Source organism: Maniola jurtina, chromosome 3 (genome assembly GCF_905333055.1).
Source record: "Maniola jurtina chromosome 3, ilManJurt1.1, whole genome shotgun sequence".
NCBI classification, from domain to species: domain Eukaryota; kingdom Metazoa; phylum Arthropoda; class Insecta; order Lepidoptera; family Nymphalidae; genus Maniola; species Maniola jurtina.
In genome coordinates this window covers 8,491,500-8,511,772 of record NC_060031.1, presented here as the reverse complement: position 1 = coordinate 8,511,772, position 20,273 = coordinate 8,491,500, and the positions used below count along the sequence as shown (strand labels likewise).

Genomic DNA, 20,273 nt, shown 5'->3' with positions numbered 1-20,273 from the left:
AGTTTAGATACCCGCGACTAAGACTTCATGGATTTGGGTTTCTCAAAAATCCCGTGAGAAGTCTTCGATTTTCCAGGATAAAAGTAGCCTATGTCCGAGATGCAAGCCATTTCTGTACCTTTTGAAAAAATCGGTTATGATCGATTGATAGGATTGGATGGGCCGTGAAAAAGTAACAGATAGACAAGACACACTTTCGCAATTATTATAAACTAGTATGCATTAAACTTAGTACATTATATTATAATTTACATGTTTGTAAAATTTTTAAACAGATGCTTCGGAACCGCCGCCTAACCCATGCAATCCATCACCATGTGGCGCGAATGCATTGTGTAAAGAACGAAATGGAGTTGGTTCTTGCGCCTGCTTACCAGAATATTTTGGAGATCCGTACACGGGATGTCGCCCGGAGTGCGTGTCAAACTCGGATTGTGATCGTAATAAGGCTTGCTCTAACAACAGATGCAAAGACCCGTGCCCAGGATCATGTGGTATTAATGCAGAATGTAGAACAGTCAATCATTCTCCTACGTGTACTTGTCTCTCTGGATATACAGGAAATCCACTTGCAAAATGTGACCTACAAAGTGAGTTTACAAATATATTTTAATCATTCACGTACAGTGCTTTATGAAAATATTAAGGTCAATTAATTGATAGTGAAACAATTTTAGAATTAGCCGATGAAGCTAGTATTATTATCGGCTAACATTCCCAGAACTTAATTTGTGCACTGTTTGAATGTCCATAGGTAATTCAACATGACAAATTTTATGAGTTGGGGTTTTTATAGGTTTTTACTGGAATTATCTACAGTAAACGTTTGTAATAAGTGTGTAATAAATAAAAACTTTAAAGACTGTCTACATACCTACTTATCTGGTTGAAGAATTTTAATTTAGAATTTATTTAAGTGTTAACTGCAAATACACATAAAATGATGTCACAATATTTTTTTCTTGGTTCTCCTGTTTTAGTTATGCCGGATATTGAGGAAAAACAACTAGATCCTTGCCAGCCGTCACCATGCGGACCGAATAGCCTTTGTCGTGCAGTGAATGGCCATAGTGTGTGCACTTGTGAGATCGGTTATATTGGAACTCCGCCCTCATGTCGGCCAGAATGCATAGTTAGCTCAGAATGCCCACAAGACAAAGCTTGTATTAACAAAAAATGCGTTGATCCGTGTCCAAATACATGTGGCTTTAATGCACGCTGTCAAGTTGTAACACACAACCCCATTTGCAGTTGTACGTCTGGTTTTACAGGAGATCCTTTCACAAAATGTATTCCTGAAGAAAGTAAGTAATATAACGTAATATAATAAATTGACTTTTAACTGAATCAAAAAATTGATTTGAAATGACGTCGATCGGCAATACTTACCTAGTTAAAAAAATGTAACAAAGTAATATGAATAGATTATTATTCAAATAAACTTTTACAACTGCTTTTGAATCGTCAAAACAATTTACCACTGGCTCATATTTCATAATGCCTCTGAATCGCTCGTAATTATTTTTTATACGTATATTCATTTTGTATATATTTATAGAAGCTTATCACATATTCATAATTACAGAAACTGCGCCAACCAACCCCTGTGTTCCCTCGCCTTGCGGGCCCAATTCCGAATGCCGTGTTATTGGTGATCAGGCGGCATGCTCATGCCTAACTAATTATATTGGAAGAGTACCAAACTGCAGACCAGAATGTACAATAGATCCTGAGTGCCCCAGTAATGCAGCTTGTATAAATGAGCGCTGCAAAGATCCTTGCCAGGGCTCTTGTGGATTAAATGCATTATGTTTAACCGTGAATCATAAGCCAATGTGCTCATGTCAACAAGGCTTCACTGGAGATGCTTCTAGAAGTTGTACTCAAATTGTCATATCAAGTTCGTATTCCTACTTATTTTAAATGGTTAAATTTTTTGTAAATGATCATTCGTATCTACTATCTAAGCGACTACATTTACGTAGATAGGGTTTTTATGAAAATACCATAGCAAACTTTTGTGTAAACTTAACAAATAAGATCAATTCGGCAACGATGAAAAAACCCCGTATTTTACGAATACGGCTGTTGAATCTACTTTGAAATAAATCTTAAAATAACTAATTGCAGTTAGGTAATATATGGATTATTTTGTAACAGGTACCGAAATGACCCCAACCACAAGTCCTTGTACTCCATCTCCGTGTGGACCTAATGCAGAATGCCGCGAATATAATGGTGCAGGTGCTTGTTTCTGCTCCGAGGGTTATGAAGGTGATCCATACAGTGTTAATGGCTGCCGAAGAGAATGTGAAAGTAATGACGACTGCGCCTTTAATTTAGCTTGCACGCGATTCAAATGTATAGATCCATGCCCTAGAACTTGTGGTCAGTTAGCTCAATGCACTGTCGAAAAACATGTTCCTGTGTGTTCATGTCCCGTGGGCTATACTGGAGATCCATTTTTCCAATGTAGAGAGATACTTCTTGAACGTAAGTAACTAGAAAGTGATTTAAATCAATGAAATCTTTGTATTTAGTGTGATTCTATCATATCATTATTAATCGTACTTTAATACCTTCACAGCCACTCCAGTAAGAAACCCATGTGAGCCTACGCCATGCGGGCCGAACAGTCAATGCCGACAGGTTAATATGCAAGCTGTATGCTCATGCCTTCCAAACTATATCGGTTCGCCTCCATCATGTAGACCTCAATGTGTTGTGAACAGTGAATGTGACACATCTAAAGCGTGTATCAATCAAAAGTGTGATGATCCTTGTCCGAATACATGTGGTCTTCGAGCACATTGCCTTGTTAAAAATCATAATCCAATATGTACATGTCCTGGAGGAATGACAGGAGATCCTTTCACACAATGTTATAGTAAGTATTTAAATGAAATAAATGAACATTTTACTTAGATATTCAGGTAGCATTATTTATTTTTATATTTATACGTTAAATCATCCTTGTTTACAGCAATACCACCAACAACTGAACGACCTCCATCGTGTACTCCTTCTCCATGCGGTCCGCATTCACGTTGTCAACTCCTAGCGAGTGGACCTGCATGCTCCTGTTTGCCAAGTTATATTGGATCTCCACCATCGTGTCGCCCAGAATGTACAATTAATTCTGAATGTCCCGCTTCTTTAGCTTGTGTTAGACAAAAATGTGAAGATCCCTGCCCAGGTTCATGCGGTGTTGAGGCTAACTGCCATGTTTTAAATCACGTAGCCGTGTGTGTATGTAATGAAGGATTTACAGGAGATCCTTTCTCCAGATGTTCACCGATTAGCGAAGGTATATTACATTTATTTAACTTGCACAATTCACATGTTTAAAATTTATTACATTGACGTAGGCATTCCATTTTTCTCATTTAAAAGTATTTGACAAGATTTTTTAAATATAGCTCGTATTATTTACAGCACCTACGACACAAACTCCATCAGATCCATGTAATCCATCTCCATGTGGACCGAATGCAAAATGTGATAATGGCTTCTGCACTTGTTTACCTAATTACAGTGGTAATCCATATGAATCGTGTAGACCTGAATGCACTGGAAGTCAAGAATGCCCTAGGGACAAAGCTTGTTTTAGAAATAAATGCCGCGATCCTTGCCCTGGTGTTTGTGGACAGAATGCAAAGTGTGATGTCATTAACCATATACCAAGTTGTTCGTGTATTGTTGATTATACTGGAAATCCGTTCATACATTGCCAGCCGATGGAAAAAGAAAGAGCCCCACCTAAAGACCCATGTCACCCATCGCCGTGTGGACCGAATAGTATTTGCAGAACTACAGATAACACAGCTGTTTGTGCTTGCGTTGAAGGATTCCAGGGTTCTCCACCGGCATGTAGACCGGAATGTGTTGTTAGTTCTGAATGTCCTTCAACTAAGGCTTGTGTCAATCAAAAGTGTATCAACCCATGTATCAATGCCTGTGGTCTGTCAGCTCGATGTGAAGTAATTAATCACAGTCCCATATGTAGCTGCAATCCAGGACAGACCGGGGACCCATTCAAGAGTTGTTATGATGTCGTAGCAACACTTCCTGAGCCAGTGGACGCTTGCAACCCTTCACCCTGTGGTCCTAACGCCTTATGTATAGAACGAAACGGCAAAGCAAACTGCAGATGCATAGACGATTACGTCGGACAACCACCAAATTGTAGACCAGAATGTGTTATTAATCCCGATTGTCCTTCTAATCAAGCTTGCGTTAGAAACAAATGCATTGATCCATGTCCTGGATCTTGTGGTATAAATGCCGATTGCATTATTGTAAGCCATACAGTTTCCTGTATTTGCAAAGAAAAACATACCGGAAATCCTTTCTTACAGTGTGTGCCTTTAGAAGGTAATTTTTTAAAGATATTTTAACTTATAACAATAAATGTCTGCCAGACTCTCAACAATATTATAAATAAATATATTAATAAAATGATATGAATCTCTATCGAATTTTATACTTATTTTATTTATTGCAGAAAATGTCATTCAGCCTTGTGATCCATCTCCGTGTGGAGCAAATGCAGTATGTAGCCAAAGAGATGGTGCTGGAGCATGCTCATGCCTTGCGGGATATCAAGGAAATCCCTATGAAAGCTGCCGTCCTGAATGTGTTCTTAGTTCGGACTGTTCTGCTGATAAAGCTTGCATAAGAAATAAATGCATAGATCCTTGCCCTGGAATCTGCGGAACTTTTGCAGAGTGTACGGTCGTAAATCACGTCCCAACATGTGCCTGCGTTAAAGGCTACTCGGGAAATCCATTTGTGCGCTGTGAAAAAACTGAACCATTACAAGAAATAAGACCGTGTCAACCTTCACCTTGTGGTCCTAATAGTATCTGCCGAGAAAATGGCGAATTAGCGTCTTGTGAATGTCTTCCAGATTATATAGGAGCTCCACCTGATTGTCGTCCCGAATGTACTGTGAGTAGTGAATGTCCGTCAGATCGGGCATGTCACAAATTTAAATGTGCCGACCCTTGCAGAGGCACTTGTGGATTGGGTGCACATTGTCAAGTTATAAACCACAGTCCTTTGTGTAGCTGTCCAGCAGGCAGCACTGGCGATCCATTTACAATATGCCGGGAAATTCAATACTCCGAAACCGAAAAACCCATTGAACCATGCCAGCCTAATCCTTGCGGTTCTTATAGCGAATGCCGTGCAATAAACGAAAACCCGTCGTGTTCTTGTATGATTGGCTATATCGGAGCTCCGCCAAATTGTCGTCCAGAATGTCTTGTTAATACAGATTGCCCATCACACCAGGCATGTATAGCAGAAAAATGTACGAATCCTTGTGAAGGTTCCTGTGGTTTCAAAGCAGAATGCAGAGTCCAGGACCATATACCGATTTGCAGTTGTCCAATAGGTTATTCGGGCGATCCATTTATTCAGTGTGCTGCAGTAATAGGTAAGATTACAATAGTTCAACTGTTAACGGTAACTTTTAAGTTTTGATTTCACATTATTTATTGTCTGTACTGCAGCGTTGTTAGTATTTGTTAGCTTAAGTTTTTAAATTGATTCAAGGTTCAATAATACACTTTTAATATATAATTTATAATAATATTGCTAATGATTTTAATTACTTTTCAGTTACGCCGACTCCAGCCTCAGATCCTTGTAATCCATCGCCATGCGGGAGTAACGCTATATGTGAATCAGGATCGTGTTCATGTGCACCTGGTTTCTTTGGTGACCCATACTCAGGATGTCGTTTAGAATGTAGTACTAATGGTGAATGTTCACCAACTCGTGCGTGCCAAGGCGGAAGATGTATTGATCCATGTCCGGGAGTATGTGGTACTGGAGCAACTTGCTCTGTGAATAACCACATCCCATCATGCACCTGCCCGCCTAACACGTCGGGAGATCCATTCGCATTCTGTACAGAAATTATTTTAGAAGGTGAAACAATATTCCATTAGTAAAAATATTTAATTGCAAATATAGGTTTTTTTTACAAATTATTTATTTATTGTATTTTTACAGAAAAGCCAAGGTCACCTTGCAGCCCATCGCCTTGTGGTCCGTATAGTGAATGCACAGTGAGTTCTAATGGTGCGGCTGCATGTGCATGCAGAAATGGTCATATAGGTTCTCCTCCATCTTGTCGACCGGAATGTCTCGTGAGCTCCGAATGTAAACTACAAATGGCCTGTATCGATAGACGCTGTCGAGACCCTTGCGAAGGCGCATGTGGGCGTGGAGCTCGCTGCCAAGTTATAGCTCATTCTCCGATATGCACATGTACTGACGGATTAACTGGCGATCCTTTTAGTTATTGCTACCCGTTACCAGGTAGGAAACAAACAACTTTACGACACATTTAGAATAAGGTACCTGAATTTGAATTTTAAACATATTTATTTATTTTAGCGCCTCCATCGGAGCCAGAAGATCCTTGTCAGCCTTCACCTTGCGGACCTAATTCGATATGTGTAAAAACAGGAGACACACCAGCCTGCACTTGTCAATCTGATTATATCGGCTCTCCGCCCAATTGTCGACCGGAATGCACTATAAGCGCTGAATGTCCTGCGGCACTGGCGTGTGTAGCTCAACGATGCAAAAATCCTTGCACGCAGGCTTGCGGACCTGGCGCAGTATGTTCTGCTGTAGATCATCGTGCCACTTGTGCATGTGAACCTGGTTTGCAAGGTGATCCTTTCCAGGGTTGCTCACGTTCCCAAGGTATGATTTATTTATTGTATAATAAATATAATATATCTTCAATAAATAAAGCTATATTCGTGAAGTGTACGATTTTTGTAAATCTGTAAAATAATTTATACTTAAAATGTATTAAAAGGTACAAGTACAAATATTAACATTGCGAACATCATAGCAAACGGACAATATGCCTATAACCATCAGCTTTGCAAAGCGTGATAATTCATGCTTTAAAATGTGTGCTTAGATGTTTACGGTCACGCCTTACACAGTTTACTAATTTGTAATAGAGTTGCATCGATGTTTTAGCTTTAAAGCTGTTTGGCGACCATGCCCGCCGATTAGTTTGTAGGCAAAATTATCAATGCAATATCTATTAATGCGCTTAAAAATTAAACATAAACATTCGGAACTGGAAATCAAGTTATTTTTAATCATTTAGATTTTTTAAGTGCTTTCAGAAGGGAAGTAACAATATTTACAAATTATTTTTATGAAATTAATGCCTTGTTTAGATTTTTTAAGTGCTTTCAGAAGGGAAGTAATAATATTTATAACTTGTTTTTGTGAAATTAATGCCTTGCTTATGATTGGAGCACGCGGAGATAACAACGCACTTACAGTAAGCTTAGGCCGTTAGCTGAGACGGCCGCTTTTGGATGGGCGGCAGAATAGAACCGCCGTCGTCATATTAGAGAGGTCACTAAATGTCGCCGAGCCCAGTAAGCTTCGACTAACGCTTCGGACCAAGGAAGTGCTTCTACTACGGTGACTGAGTATTAATGGTAAGTTCATTCACAAGTTGTAATACTATTTCAGCTCCACAAACATTTGAATACTTAAATCCCTGTGAACCATCGCCTTGCGGTGCAAATGCTGTATGCAAAGTACAAGGGAATGCTGGATCATGTACATGTATTTCGGACTATTTCGGTGACCCGTATCAAGGTTGCAGGCCAGAATGCTTAGTTGACGCGGATTGCCCCCTGGTTTTAGCTTGCAGCAGAAATAAATGTACTGATCCATGTCCGGGAGTATGTGGATTCAATGCAGACTGTCATGTCACAAATCATAAGCCAACATGCTCTTGTAAAACTGGCTACATCGGTAATCCGTTGTCTATGTGTTCTATTATGCGAGGTAAGTAGTTAAAGCGATTCTTCTAAATTATTTAATACGAGCTGTGTTTATTTAATCTAAAGAGTATCAAATTTTTAAGGTGATGATTTATCATTGAATGTTTGTAATCCATCACCATGCGGAGCAAACGCTGTATGTAAGGAAATAAACGGACAGCCAGTATGCTCATGTTTGAGCAATTATGTTGGTTCGCCTCCAAACTGCAAACCAGAATGTGTTGTAAATGCAGAATGCAAATCAAACAGGGCTTGTATTAATAACAGATGTATTAATCCCTGTCCTAAACCCTGCGGGAAAAACACTGAGTGTAAAGTAATAAATCACAGCCCCGTATGTTCCTGCCTTCAAGGATATTCTGGAAATCCGTTTACTACGTGCACACAAATAATGCGTGAGTTTCTTTATTGGTTCTTGATATTATCATAATTAAATTAATATTATTTATTTATTTTTCATTATACGTTAACATTTTCAGATATATCTGCAATCACGACAGCTTCAACAAACCCCTGTATTCCATCTCCTTGTGGTCTTTATGCAGAATGTCGGAATAATAATGGTTTGCCATCATGTTCATGTTTGCCATCGTATATGGGTTCGCCACCTTTCTGTAAGCCCGAGTGCGTTATACATTCCGATTGTCCTAGCAACCAAGCTTGTGTCAATGAGAAATGCCGAAATCCTTGCGAAGGCGCATGTGGAATATATGCAGAATGTTTTGTGAATAATCATGTACCAGTTTGCTTGTGTTCAGAAGGATTTACTGGTGATCCATTCCGTGAATGTAGACCTAAACCAATTAAAGGTAAAATCACAATAATAATTCTTGTTTTTTGATAGTAGTTCTTTAAATAAATAAAATTATGCTTAAGGGATAAAGGAAAAAGAAACGTTTGAAACATAAATAAAATTTTCAGATACTACGCCAGTAACGCAACTTGATCCATGTTCGCCAAGCCCATGCGGGCCGAACACAAATTGTCAAAATGGCGCCTGCTCTTGTTTATCGGGCTATCACGGTGACCCCTATCTTGGTTGTCGACCTGAATGCGTATATAACACAGATTGTCCTCAAGATAAAGGATGCCAGCGCAATAAATGTGTAAACCCTTGTATTGGTACCTGTGGAATAAATGCGGTATGCGATGTAAACAATCATATTCCTATGTGTACATGTCCTAAGGGTATGAGTGGTAATGCATTTATTGAATGTCGACGCGTTACAGGTAATACTAGTTTTGGATTTTTTTCCTATCTTCTTCTTAAATATATAAAATGCTAAAATTGTCTGACTGATTAACTGATCCACGCACAGCTCAATCTACTGAACGGATCGGGCTGGAATTTTTCATAATTGCATATTATATACCTATTAAACATTTATCTTTATTTTTAGTTACAAACATCAATCCGTGTAACCCATCTCCGTGTGGACCAAACAGTCAGTGCCAGCAATCTAACGGACAAGCAGTTTGCTCGTGTTTACCTGGATATCGCAGTAGTCCACCAACATGCAGGCCAGAGTGTATAGTTAGCCTCGAATGCTCCTTAAAAGAGGCCTGTCAAAATCAAAAATGTATAAACCCTTGTATCGGCGCCTGCGGATTGGCCGCAGTGTGCGATGTAATCAATCATAATCCAATTTGTTCATGTCCACCATCATTTACGGGAGATCCATTTATAAAATGCACAATATTAGGTAAGTAAAAACTAAATATTAGTAATCAAAATTTAGTGTGATTTACAGTTGTTATTGTTGTTTAATATAATATTTTTTTTTAGTTGAACGACAACAAATTGATCCGTGTGATCCTTCGCCGTGCGGACCGCACTCGACATGTAGAATCAGTGGAGAGGGTCCAGTCTGCGCATGTTTAATAGGCTACAAAGGATCTCCACCAAATTGTAGACCAGAGTGTATAAGCAACAACGAGTGTGACTATAATTTAGCCTGTCTTAATCAAAAATGTTCCGATCCTTGTGTGGGAAGTTGTGGTTCAAACTCTGAATGTAGAGTTGTGAATCACTCACCTATGTGCGTATGTCTGGATGGATACTTTGGCGATCCATTTTCACAATGCAATCCCATGGCCTCAGCACCTAATGAAATCTTAAAGCCTTGTAGCCCAAGCCCATGCGGATCGAATGCTATATGTAGGGAGCAAAACGGCGTGGGAGCCTGTCAATGCTTGGATGGCTACTTTGGCAATCCGTATGAAGGATGTCGACCTGAATGTGTAGTAAATTCTGACTGTGCGCTAAACAAAGCTTGTTCAAGAATGAAATGCATAGATCCATGCCCGGGTACTTGTGGTACCAACGCTATATGCCAAGTCAATAATCACATGCCAAACTGTATATGTCAGATAGGATACACCGGAAATCCATTCAGTCACTGTAATATTGTTCAAGAACGTGAGTATATTTAAAACACTTAATGAACTAAAATTCTATTATTTGATTACGAATTAGCCGTTTTAGCGTTTAAGACTCGTGACTCGTTGGTAATGTTCATTATGAATATATATATAAAACGGCTCAACTCATGTTTTTGTTGGAGCATTTATGCCCGACTAGTTTCGGTCCTGTCCGGGCTCCTTTCTCTTAGACCTGCTTTCGCGACGCGAAGCGGTGCAAAGTACACTGCATGCCACGCGAGCATCGACACGCAAGGCATGTTGTAAATGAGGCTGAGGTTGGATGAAGGAGCTCTACTTCAACTTCCGACAGTTCCTGCTGGTCTACATCGCTGCCACTGTCGATGTAATCCAGGCATACAATAATGGAGTCGTATTATAAGTTAGATAATGGCGTACCGAAACGCTAAGTCGCTTCATGGCACGGCTTTACCGGTAGGGTAGGTAGGTAGTTAACCACAGTTGAAGTCTCCCACCAGACTAGCCCAAAGACAATTTAGAATAAATTCCTAATTTGAACTTGCCTTGAATCTGGGTTTATAAAGTATACTTACTCGTACGTCACATACCTTACTATATCAGCGCCATATTTACAAGCTCGAGTACGCGTCTTCAATATGGAACCCTATGTATAAAGTTCACGTCGCAAGAATCGAGAAAGTACAGCGAAATTTTACAAAATTTTTAGCCTACCGAGATCGCACCTGTCCTTATCGTTCTGGATATGAAGCTAGGCTTGAGCACTTCCACATGCTCTCTCTCAGTGATCGTCGCTGTATTGCCGACATGTCCTTCTTGCATAAACTTGTAAATGGTATAGTAGATGCTCCCGACCTACTACAAATTCTTTACTTCATTATTCCAAAGAAGTCTAAAAGAACACCTTCTAGGAAAACTTTTAGGATTAGCGTATATAAAACTAACTTGGGTAGCAACTCGGCCTTAAATCGCTTAAGCCGTATCTACAATGAGCTTACCTGCGCTCAAGAGGAAGTCGACATTTTTCGGCAGGGTTTGATTACTTTTAAAAAACGTATTGCGGCGGCTGTCTCTGTTTTGAGAAATTAATCGGCCAGTTATTAATTTTATTAATTTTGTAGTTATTTCAATCACATTTATTTGCGTAGTTAATAATTAAAAACTGATAATAAATATTTAGAAATATTATCCTTCGGAGCTATATAATTTTTCCATATTTATTATATACTAATATTTTGCGATCGGTCATGTATATTACATTGTGTTACCCGCATAAGTTGTGTGTGCCCGTAAGTGGTGTGTCACACTGAATAAGACTATACTATTGTATTTTTTAAGTGTTTTGTGAACATGCTGTGGGCGTACCTCATAATAAATAAATAAATAAAAAAAAAAAAATTTTCTTACATATTTTAATTAAGTTAATAAACTTTCAGCTCAAGTTGCCGATGAGAATCCGTGTAGCCCATCTCCGTGTGGTGCCAATAGTCAATGCAAAGAAATAAAAAATCAAGCAGTATGTTCTTGTCTGCCCACATTTATTGGGTCACCGCCGAACTGTCGGCCGGAATGTATTGTAAGCTCAGAATGCCCACCAAATTTGGCGTGTACAGACCAAAAATGTTCTGACCCTTGCATAAACAGCTGTGGAGATAACGCGAACTGCAACGTTATTAATCATAGTCCAATTTGTGTCTGTAAGCCTGGTCTGACTGGAAACCCTTTCACAAAATGTTTTCCGATGAAAGGTAACGTCTCAAAAACATAATGAATTGTTGGAGGTTATTTAGGGTCATTTCTAACATACCTAATGATTAACTAATATTTTAACTTACAGTTTCTCAACCACCAATAAGTATACCATCAGAGAATCCATGTTTGTCTTCACCCTGTGGCCTTTATGCCGAATGTCGGAATATTGGAGGTTCACCATCATGCGCGTGTCAATTAGGTTATGTTGGTAATCCTCCCAATTGTCGACCTGAATGTACAATTAATTCCGAATGTCCCAGCAATCAAGCATGTATCAATGAAAAATGTAACAATCCATGTTCTGGAGCGTGTGGTCTCAATGCACAATGTACAGTATATAATCACATCGCACAATGTAGTTGTGTAGAGCAATATAGTGGTGATCCTTTCACACAATGTGTTCCGATACAAGTAACTGAAGGTGAATATTGTTGCTATTTAGCCACGTTTATGTTTTCAAGTTCATAACTAATTTCTGTAGACGTAGGATGTTATACATACAAACTTAAATATTTTATTATTTGCCTTTTCATTGAATCAGTAATATGATCCATTTATTTAATTTAGATTTTTTACAGTGTTTTCCGTACCAGATCCGTGCAATCCTTCACCATGTGGATCAAATGCTCAGTGCAATAACGGAGAATGTATCTGTCTATCTGGATATATGGGTGACCCATATTTTGGTTGCAGACCAGAGTGCCTAATAAATACTGACTGCCCACAAAACAAAGCGTGTGCCAAGAATAAATGCATCGATCCGTGCATTAATACTTGTGGAAAACAAGCAGAATGTAACATTTACAATCATGTACCAATGTGCACTTGCCCCCGAGGTTATACTGGAAATGCTTTTCTTGAATGCAGACAAAGTGTGGCTATTGAAGTAATAAACCCTTGCAACCCATCTCCCTGTGGACCTAACAGCCAGTGCAGAGAGATTAATGGTCAGGCTATTTGCACATGTATTCCTGGCTATAAAGGAGCCCCTCCCACTTGTAGACCTGAATGTGTAACTAGCGCTGAATGTTCTCTAGACCGGGCATGTTCAGGGCAACGTTGCGTCGATCCTTGTAAAGGAAACTGTGGTATTGGCGCCTACTGTCAAGTAATAAACCACAACCCGATTTGTTCATGTCCATCCGGTTTAACTGGTGATCCCTTCCATAGGTGTGTTCAGCTAGGTCAGTATTTTATTTGTTTATTGCGTATAAATAATTTAAATATATTTTACTGTAGGTACTATGTTTTCATAATAACTCGACTTTTGACAAGTATTTAGGTAACTACCTGATACATTTTTTAAAGAAAGAATAGCCACTAAAGTGAACTATACATCTTTTTTAGATATAGAACCGCAAGTCCAAGTAAATCCTTGTGAACCCTCACCATGTGGCCCCAATTCCATCTGCAGAGAAGTCGGAGGGTCACCATCATGTGCATGTCTTGAAGAATTTCTCGGAAGTCCACCAAGTTGTCGACCTGAATGTATATCTAATAGTGAATGTCCAAATGAGTTGGCTTGTATTAATCAAAAATGTAAAGATCCTTGCCCTGGTTCGTGTGGATTCGGTGCGGAATGCAGAGTACTAAGCCATGCACCTCAGTGCCTATGTCCCGTGGGGTATACTGGAGATGCGTTCATTGGATGTAACGTAATTAATGTGCCTCTTACGCCATGTTCTCCTTCGCCTTGTGGTCCCAACGCGGTGTGCAAAGAGTACAATGGAGCCGGTGCATGCATATGCATTTCTGAATATATTGGAAATCCCTACGAAGGTTGTCGCCCTGAATGTGTAGTCAATTCGGATTGTCCCGTTAATCAGGCATGTATGCAAAGTAAATGTAAAAATCCATGTGGTAACATATGTGGCCTTAATGCAGTTTGCAATGTAATTAATCACAAACCAACTTGCGAATGTCTGCCAGGGCTTATTGGAAGTCCCTATCAAGAATGCACTGAAAAAAAACAAGGTCAGTAATAAAAAGATACTTTAAATTTTGACTTCTACTAGATACCTACTTAATATTTTTAGTTAAGAAATCGGTAAGTATCTTAAATAGCTTACTTAATTCGTATCTAGAAAATTTTATATTTCTTTGTATAATATTCATATTAAGTACATACTATTTCCACCGAGCAGTAGCTGCAAGTCTGTGAATTTCTAACGCCAGCCGTGCGCTAAACGCCTCTCGACGCTTGTATTATGTTTAAAATTATTTTTGTTACATTTCCATTTTTCGATATTTATCAGTTTATATCTAATAGACATATAATTTTTTTAGACATACCGGTAGAGTCTAGAAACCCGTGTACACCTTCGCCATGTGGGCCGAATAGTATTTGCAAGATATCGAATGGTCAAGCTGTGTGTACATGTCAACCTGAGTATATCGGCTCACCTCCTAATTGCAAGCCGGAATGCCTCGTTAGTTCTGAGTGCACTCAACAGCAGGCCTGTATAAATCAGAAATGTAAAAACCCATGTGAAGGCGTCTGCGGAATCAATACAGAATGTAAAGTCATCAATCACAGTCCGATTTGTACCTGTGTACCACATCATACGGGAGATCCATTTAATCGGTGCTTCGAAGGTATGAAATTATGTGAAATATTTTTAATTAATTTTATATTCCTGTTTCAATTCAATGATATGATATCTATGTACCATTTTGCCGTTTTCTTGCAGTAGTTGAAGCTCCAATTATTCCAACACACCCGTGTCAGCCATCACCCTGTGGGCCCTTCTCACAGTGCTTGGAAATAAATAATTTACCATCCTGCACATGTTCGCCTAATTATAGCGGTAGCCCGCCAAATTGTCGACCAGAATGCACTGTCAATACCGATTGTTCAACTGATAAAGCATGTATAAACGAAAAGTGTGTAGATCCATGCCCAGGCTTGTGTGGTATCAATGCAGAGTGCAGAGTTCAGAGTCACGTGTCAATCTGTACTTGTTTTGAAGGCTATGTTGGTGATCCATTCACAAGATGTTCTTTAAAACGTGAAAGTGGTAAGAATAATAAATCAATAATGTGTTATAATTTTTTGAAATATATTTTTAAATTCTTTATTTTTAACGTCACTAATGTTTTTCAGAACCAGTTGCTATCAATCCGTGTAATCCTTCTCCATGCGGACCCAATGCTATTTGTGATAATGGGATATGTACATGTTTATCTGAATATCATGGGGATCCATATTTTGGTTGCCGCCCTGAATGCACAATAAGCTCTGAGTGTCCAATGGATAAAGCTTGCGTGAAGCAACGGTGTGTAAATCCTTGCAACAATACTTGCGGTATTAATGCACTATGTGAAGTCATGAAACACATGGCAATTTGTATATGTCCTCCAAATTATTCTGGAAACGCATTTGTGCAATGCAGTCCAGTTAGAGGTATGTATTTACTCAATAAGCAGCATTGCAACAACATAAGATATTCAACACTTTTTATGTAACCCTTATATTATATTATTACAGACATCGTTCCACGAAATCCATGCCAGCCAAGTCCTTGTGGACCGTATAGCCAATGTAAAGAACACAACGGGCAGGCTCTCTGCTCATGTACTCCTGGTTATCTTGGTGCTCCTCCATCATGTCGACCAGAATGTGTTGCTAGCTCTGATTGTCCTTTGAACAAAGCGTGTAGCAACCAAAAATGTATTAATCCATGTGATGGTGCCTGCGGTGTTTCTGCAGTATGTCAAGTTATCAATCATAATCCAATATGTTCATGTCCTACGCAAATGACCGGAGACCCATTCACAAGATGTATCTTTATTCGTAAGTACTAACTTTCTAAAATTGCTCTGTTCACCCCATGAAATGAAAAATACACTTTATTGTACACCAACTAAACACCACAATAAAAAATGTAATGTAGTATGTATGTATGTATTTGCTTTAACGGTGAAAGAAAACATCGACACGAGAGCTCTGCATAGGTAATGTTTCCAAAGGTGTGTGAATTTTGCCAATTCTGGCATGTGTGAATTTTGGCCAGCGTGGCGGACTATAGCCAAAACCTTTCTCATTCTGAGAGGATACCTATGCTGCTGAGAATGCGATGGGTTGGTAATGACGATGATGTGTCTAAATAATAATTTTACTTTTAGTGATCTTCAATTAGTACGTTATTGAATATAAAATAGAACCATATCACATTTCAATTACGGATGTATAATCAATGTTGGTTAAATATTAATTTATTTTGCAGCTATATCTATCGAACCAGTTGAAATAGCAAATCCATGCCAACCGTCACCGTGCGGGCCGAACTCGGTTTGTCAACCGACCGCATCAGAAACTCCTTCATGTCAGTGTATGCCTGAGTTTATTGGGTCACCTCCAAATTGTCGGCCGGAATGTATATCAAATAATGAATGTTCACAACAATTGGCTTGTATAAATAGGAAATGTCAAAATCCTTGCAATCAAGCTTGTGGAACAAATGCGGAGTGTCGAGTCGTAAGCCATACATCAACGTGCGTTTGTCCTGACGGATATAGCGGGGATCCCGCTTTCCAGTGTACTATAAAAGCTTTGGTGCCCACTGAATCTTTATCACCATGCACACCTTCACCATGTGGATCCAATGCTGAATGTAGGGAAAATTCAGGAGCTGGTGCATGTGTTTGCATACCTGGCTATTTCGGTGATCCTTATGAAGGTTGCCGACCCGAATGCGTAGTCAACTCGGATTGTCCAAGCAACAGAGCTTGCTCGAGAAATAAATGCACTGATCCTTGTCCGGGTACATGTGCAGTCAATGCTGAATGTCAAGTTGTTAATCACTCACCTTTATGCACCTGTCGCCCTATGTATACAGGAGATCCATTCAGACACTGTACATTCCAAGGTAAGTCCTAAAGGTAGCATAGGAATTATATAAAAAATTTTGTTTACAATTTATTAATATTTGCATACATTTTGTACATATTTTAGAACGTGAAGATATTCCAACAAATTTGTGTCAACCATCGCCATGTGGACCTAATAGTCAATGCAGAATTGCAAATGGCCAGAGTGTATGTTCATGTCTTCCCGATTATCGAGGTTCGCCGCCTAACTGTAGGCCAGAATGCGTTGTGAGCACAGAATGCCCTGCCGATAAGTCATGTTTAAATAATAAATGTGTATCACCATGTCCTGGGCCATGCGGTCTAAATACGGATTGCAGAATTATTAATCACAGTCCCATTTGTACGTGCAAAGATAGATATACCGGAGACCCATTCTCAAGCTGCTATAAAATAACAGGTGAGAAATCTCATAACTACCTACTGACTTAGCCGCAGACCTTGTTTTTTTTATCACAGATTACTTCATATGAATTCATTCGCAAGAGCACACTTACCTAAGGTTTCTATAACAAAATTCAGTACTTAACCTAAAGTATTTTAGGATATAGAACTAGTTTAAGATGTTCCATGTTTAACTACTTTTAATTTTTAATCATTAATTATGAATTTTTTACTCAGTTCCAGTGTTTACTCCAGTAATAAGAGACCCTTGCGTTCCATCGCCATGTGGACCAAATTCACAATGCCTCAACAGAAACGGTGTACCATCTTGTTCTTGTCAACCGAACTTTGAAGGTAGTCCTCCAAACTGCCGTCCAGAATGCACTATTAACGCAGACTGTGCAAGCAATTTAGCGTGTATTAATCAAAAATGCAACGATCCTTGTCCCGGTTCGTGCGGGCTTAATGCTGAATGCCATACTATGAATCATGTCGCAGTATGTAATTGTATTGAAAACTATATCGGAAATGCATTTATTCAATGTAACCCCAGGCCTATAAAAGGTATTATTTGGAAACATTTTTAATATTAACAATGATGTGTGGTCTTAAATTTAAATTTTGTGTTAAATTATTATATTAATGTTTTAGTTGAACACGACTTGTGTAACCCTTCACCTTGCGGATCGAACGCAGAATGCAATGAAGGCAAATGCCGCTGTTTACCAGAATTTCACGGAGATCCATACAGCGGCTGTCGACCTGAATGTGTACAAAGTTCTGATTGTGAACGTAATAAAGCCTGCATCAATAACAAATGCACGGATCCTTGCCCAGGAACATGTGCATCTACTGCTATATGCAATGTAGTTAATCATATACCTATGTGTAGCTGTCCCGATCGAACTACGGGTAATGCATTCTTAGAATGTCGAACAATTGCAGGTGTGTTACATTACGTTTTGTTGCATACATCATACTCAAACTCAAATAATGTTATTTAATGTAGAACAACTTGTGCCACATATGCCACGTCATGACTCTACCACCGCCGGTTCAGTAAGCAGATTCTGCTGAGAAAAATCGGCAAGGCTCAGCAGTTTTTTTTTAAACGTACCTAAATGTTACAATATAATGTAGCTATATGAGTGTAACTACCTATGTTGTAGGCTGCGGCATGCAAAGCCAATTGCTTTCGTGCAACTTAACCTTTTTAATGAATGTTGTTCTACACATTGCTCAAATTAATATAACGGCAATTTTGAGAATTATTTCGGTAGTGTTATAAAAGCGAACCTATACTAAACCTCACAAATGTTTACATATAAATAGTAAAGATCTATTCAATTTTCAGAGCCCGCTCATGTTAATCCCTGCTACCCCTCACCATGCGGTTCGAACAGTCAGTGTAGAGAAGTTAATGGGCAACCTGTGTGCTCCTGTGCCCCTAATACTATTGGGACACCTCCCACTTGCCGTCCGGAGTGTATAATAAGTGCAGAATGCAGATTAGATCAAGCGTGCAGCAATCAGCATTGTATAAATCCGTGTGTTGGAGCATGTGGTGTAAATGCAGAGTGCAAAGTAGTAAATCACAATCCTATCTGCAGTTGCCCATCTTCGCACACTGGGGATCCATTTTCTAGATGTTTCATTTTACGTATGTATTTGCACTTAAAATTATGAATTATTAATAATATAATAACTATACCATTTTTATAGGTATATTCATAGCATTATATTTTTATACGTTACATTTACAGCTGAAAAACAACGGGAACCTTTGAACGTATGTACACCTTCTCCTTGTGGCCCCAATTCAATATGTAAGGATATCAACGAAATACCTTCATGTACATGTTTAGAAGGCTATCATGGTCAACCTCCGTATTGCAAACCCGAATGCACGAGTAACGAAGAATGCTCATCACACTTATCGTGTATTAACATGAAATGTGTGAATCCTTGTAAAGGAGTGTGTGGCATAAACGCAGAATGTAAAGTTGTCAGCCATTCTCCAATTTGTTTGTGTGCTCATGGATACGTAGGTGATCCCTTCTTTGGCTGTAATCGGGATGTTGCGTATGCTGAAGTAACAACAACTCCATGTTCACCCTCACCATGTGGATCAAATGCAATTTGCAAAGAAAGAAATAACGCGGGATCTTGTTCTTGCATAGAAGGTTATATAGGCAATCCATACGAAGGCTGCCGGCCAGAATGTCTCATCAACACAGACTGTCAGTCTAATAAGGCTTGCATTAGCAATAAATGTAAAGATCCGTGCCCTGGTAGCTGTGGTACTAATGCCATTTGCCAAGTAGTTAATCACTCGCCGTTATGTACATGTTTATTTGGCTACACTGGAGATCCATTTAAATACTGTGTTTATGAAGGTTGGTACCAATAAATGAACTATATTTCTTGCAGAATAATATTGATTGGATAAATAAAAAACCGCGAAGTGCGAGTCAGACTCGGCCACCATATCCCTCTATTTTAAAACCAAAAATGTTTATTCACTAATTTTTGATTACCATAATGACTGTATTCGCCTTTAAATTTTTTATGATAATTGAGAAGCAGTCGTGTATATTTTTGAAGTTCTATAGCAAATGTAGTTTAATTGTCTTAATTTTACCACTTTTAAAACATGTTGTTAATATAATTTTAGAATCGGTCCAATTGATGTCATCAACTGATGTATGTTACCCCTCACCTTGTGGACCTAACAGTCAGTGTAAAGTGAGTAATGGCCAAGCAATCTGCTCATGCTTATCGGGCTATGAAGGAACTCCGCCGAACTGTCGACCAGAATGTGTGGTAAATTCGGAGTGCCCACACGATAAGGCTTGTGTTAACAACAAATGTATTAATCCTTGCCCAAAGCCTTGTGGACTCAACACAAATTGTAAAATTATAAACCACAGTCCCATTTGTTCCTGCAAGACGTCGTTTACAGGAGATCCGTTTACTGTATGCACTCGTATAATCTGTAAGTGCTTATTATTTATTTATATTTCAGTATTT

General features: G+C 39.0%; 1 protein-coding gene across 9 annotated transcripts in view; it reads left to right on the top strand.

Moving 5' to 3' along the window:
- Window positions 1–20,273, top strand: part of LOC123880900 — a 114,959-nt gene that overhangs the window by 54,882 nt on the left and 39,804 nt on the right. For all 9 annotated transcript variants that reach the window (XM_045929287.1, XM_045929285.1, XM_045929291.1 and 6 more), the window contains 32 exons: window positions 276–590; window positions 981–1,304; window positions 1,586–1,900; window positions 2,161–2,493; window positions 2,588–2,887; window positions 2,984–3,307; window positions 3,436–4,374; window positions 4,505–5,440; window positions 5,626–5,937; window positions 6,022–6,330; window positions 6,409–6,723; window positions 7,522–7,842; window positions 7,922–8,233; window positions 8,318–8,647; window positions 8,760–9,068; window positions 9,239–9,541; window positions 9,625–10,257; window positions 11,675–11,986; window positions 12,076–12,411; window positions 12,569–13,174; window positions 13,338–13,964; window positions 14,277–14,585; window positions 14,681–15,007; window positions 15,094–15,393; window positions 15,478–15,783; window positions 16,217–16,858; window positions 16,945–17,259; window positions 17,481–17,807; window positions 17,895–18,188; window positions 18,598–18,903; window positions 19,007–19,639; window positions 19,918–20,238. In XM_045929287.1, coding sequence (XP_045785243.1) covers window positions 276–590; window positions 981–1,304; window positions 1,586–1,900; window positions 2,161–2,493; window positions 2,588–2,887; window positions 2,984–3,307; window positions 3,436–4,374; window positions 4,505–5,440; window positions 5,626–5,937; window positions 6,022–6,330; window positions 6,409–6,723; window positions 7,522–7,842; window positions 7,922–8,233; window positions 8,318–8,647; window positions 8,760–9,068; window positions 9,239–9,541; window positions 9,625–10,257; window positions 11,675–11,986; window positions 12,076–12,411; window positions 12,569–13,174; window positions 13,338–13,964; window positions 14,277–14,585; window positions 14,681–15,007; window positions 15,094–15,393; window positions 15,478–15,783; window positions 16,217–16,858; window positions 16,945–17,259; window positions 17,481–17,807; window positions 17,895–18,188; window positions 18,598–18,903; window positions 19,007–19,639; window positions 19,918–20,238 — 12,891 coding nt within the window. The remainder of the gene's footprint in view (window positions 1–275; window positions 591–980; window positions 1,305–1,585; window positions 1,901–2,160; window positions 2,494–2,587; window positions 2,888–2,983; window positions 3,308–3,435; window positions 4,375–4,504; window positions 5,441–5,625; window positions 5,938–6,021; window positions 6,331–6,408; window positions 6,724–7,521; window positions 7,843–7,921; window positions 8,234–8,317; window positions 8,648–8,759; window positions 9,069–9,238; window positions 9,542–9,624; window positions 10,258–11,674; window positions 11,987–12,075; window positions 12,412–12,568; window positions 13,175–13,337; window positions 13,965–14,276; window positions 14,586–14,680; window positions 15,008–15,093; window positions 15,394–15,477; window positions 15,784–16,216; window positions 16,859–16,944; window positions 17,260–17,480; window positions 17,808–17,894; window positions 18,189–18,597; window positions 18,904–19,006; window positions 19,640–19,917; window positions 20,239–20,273) is intronic.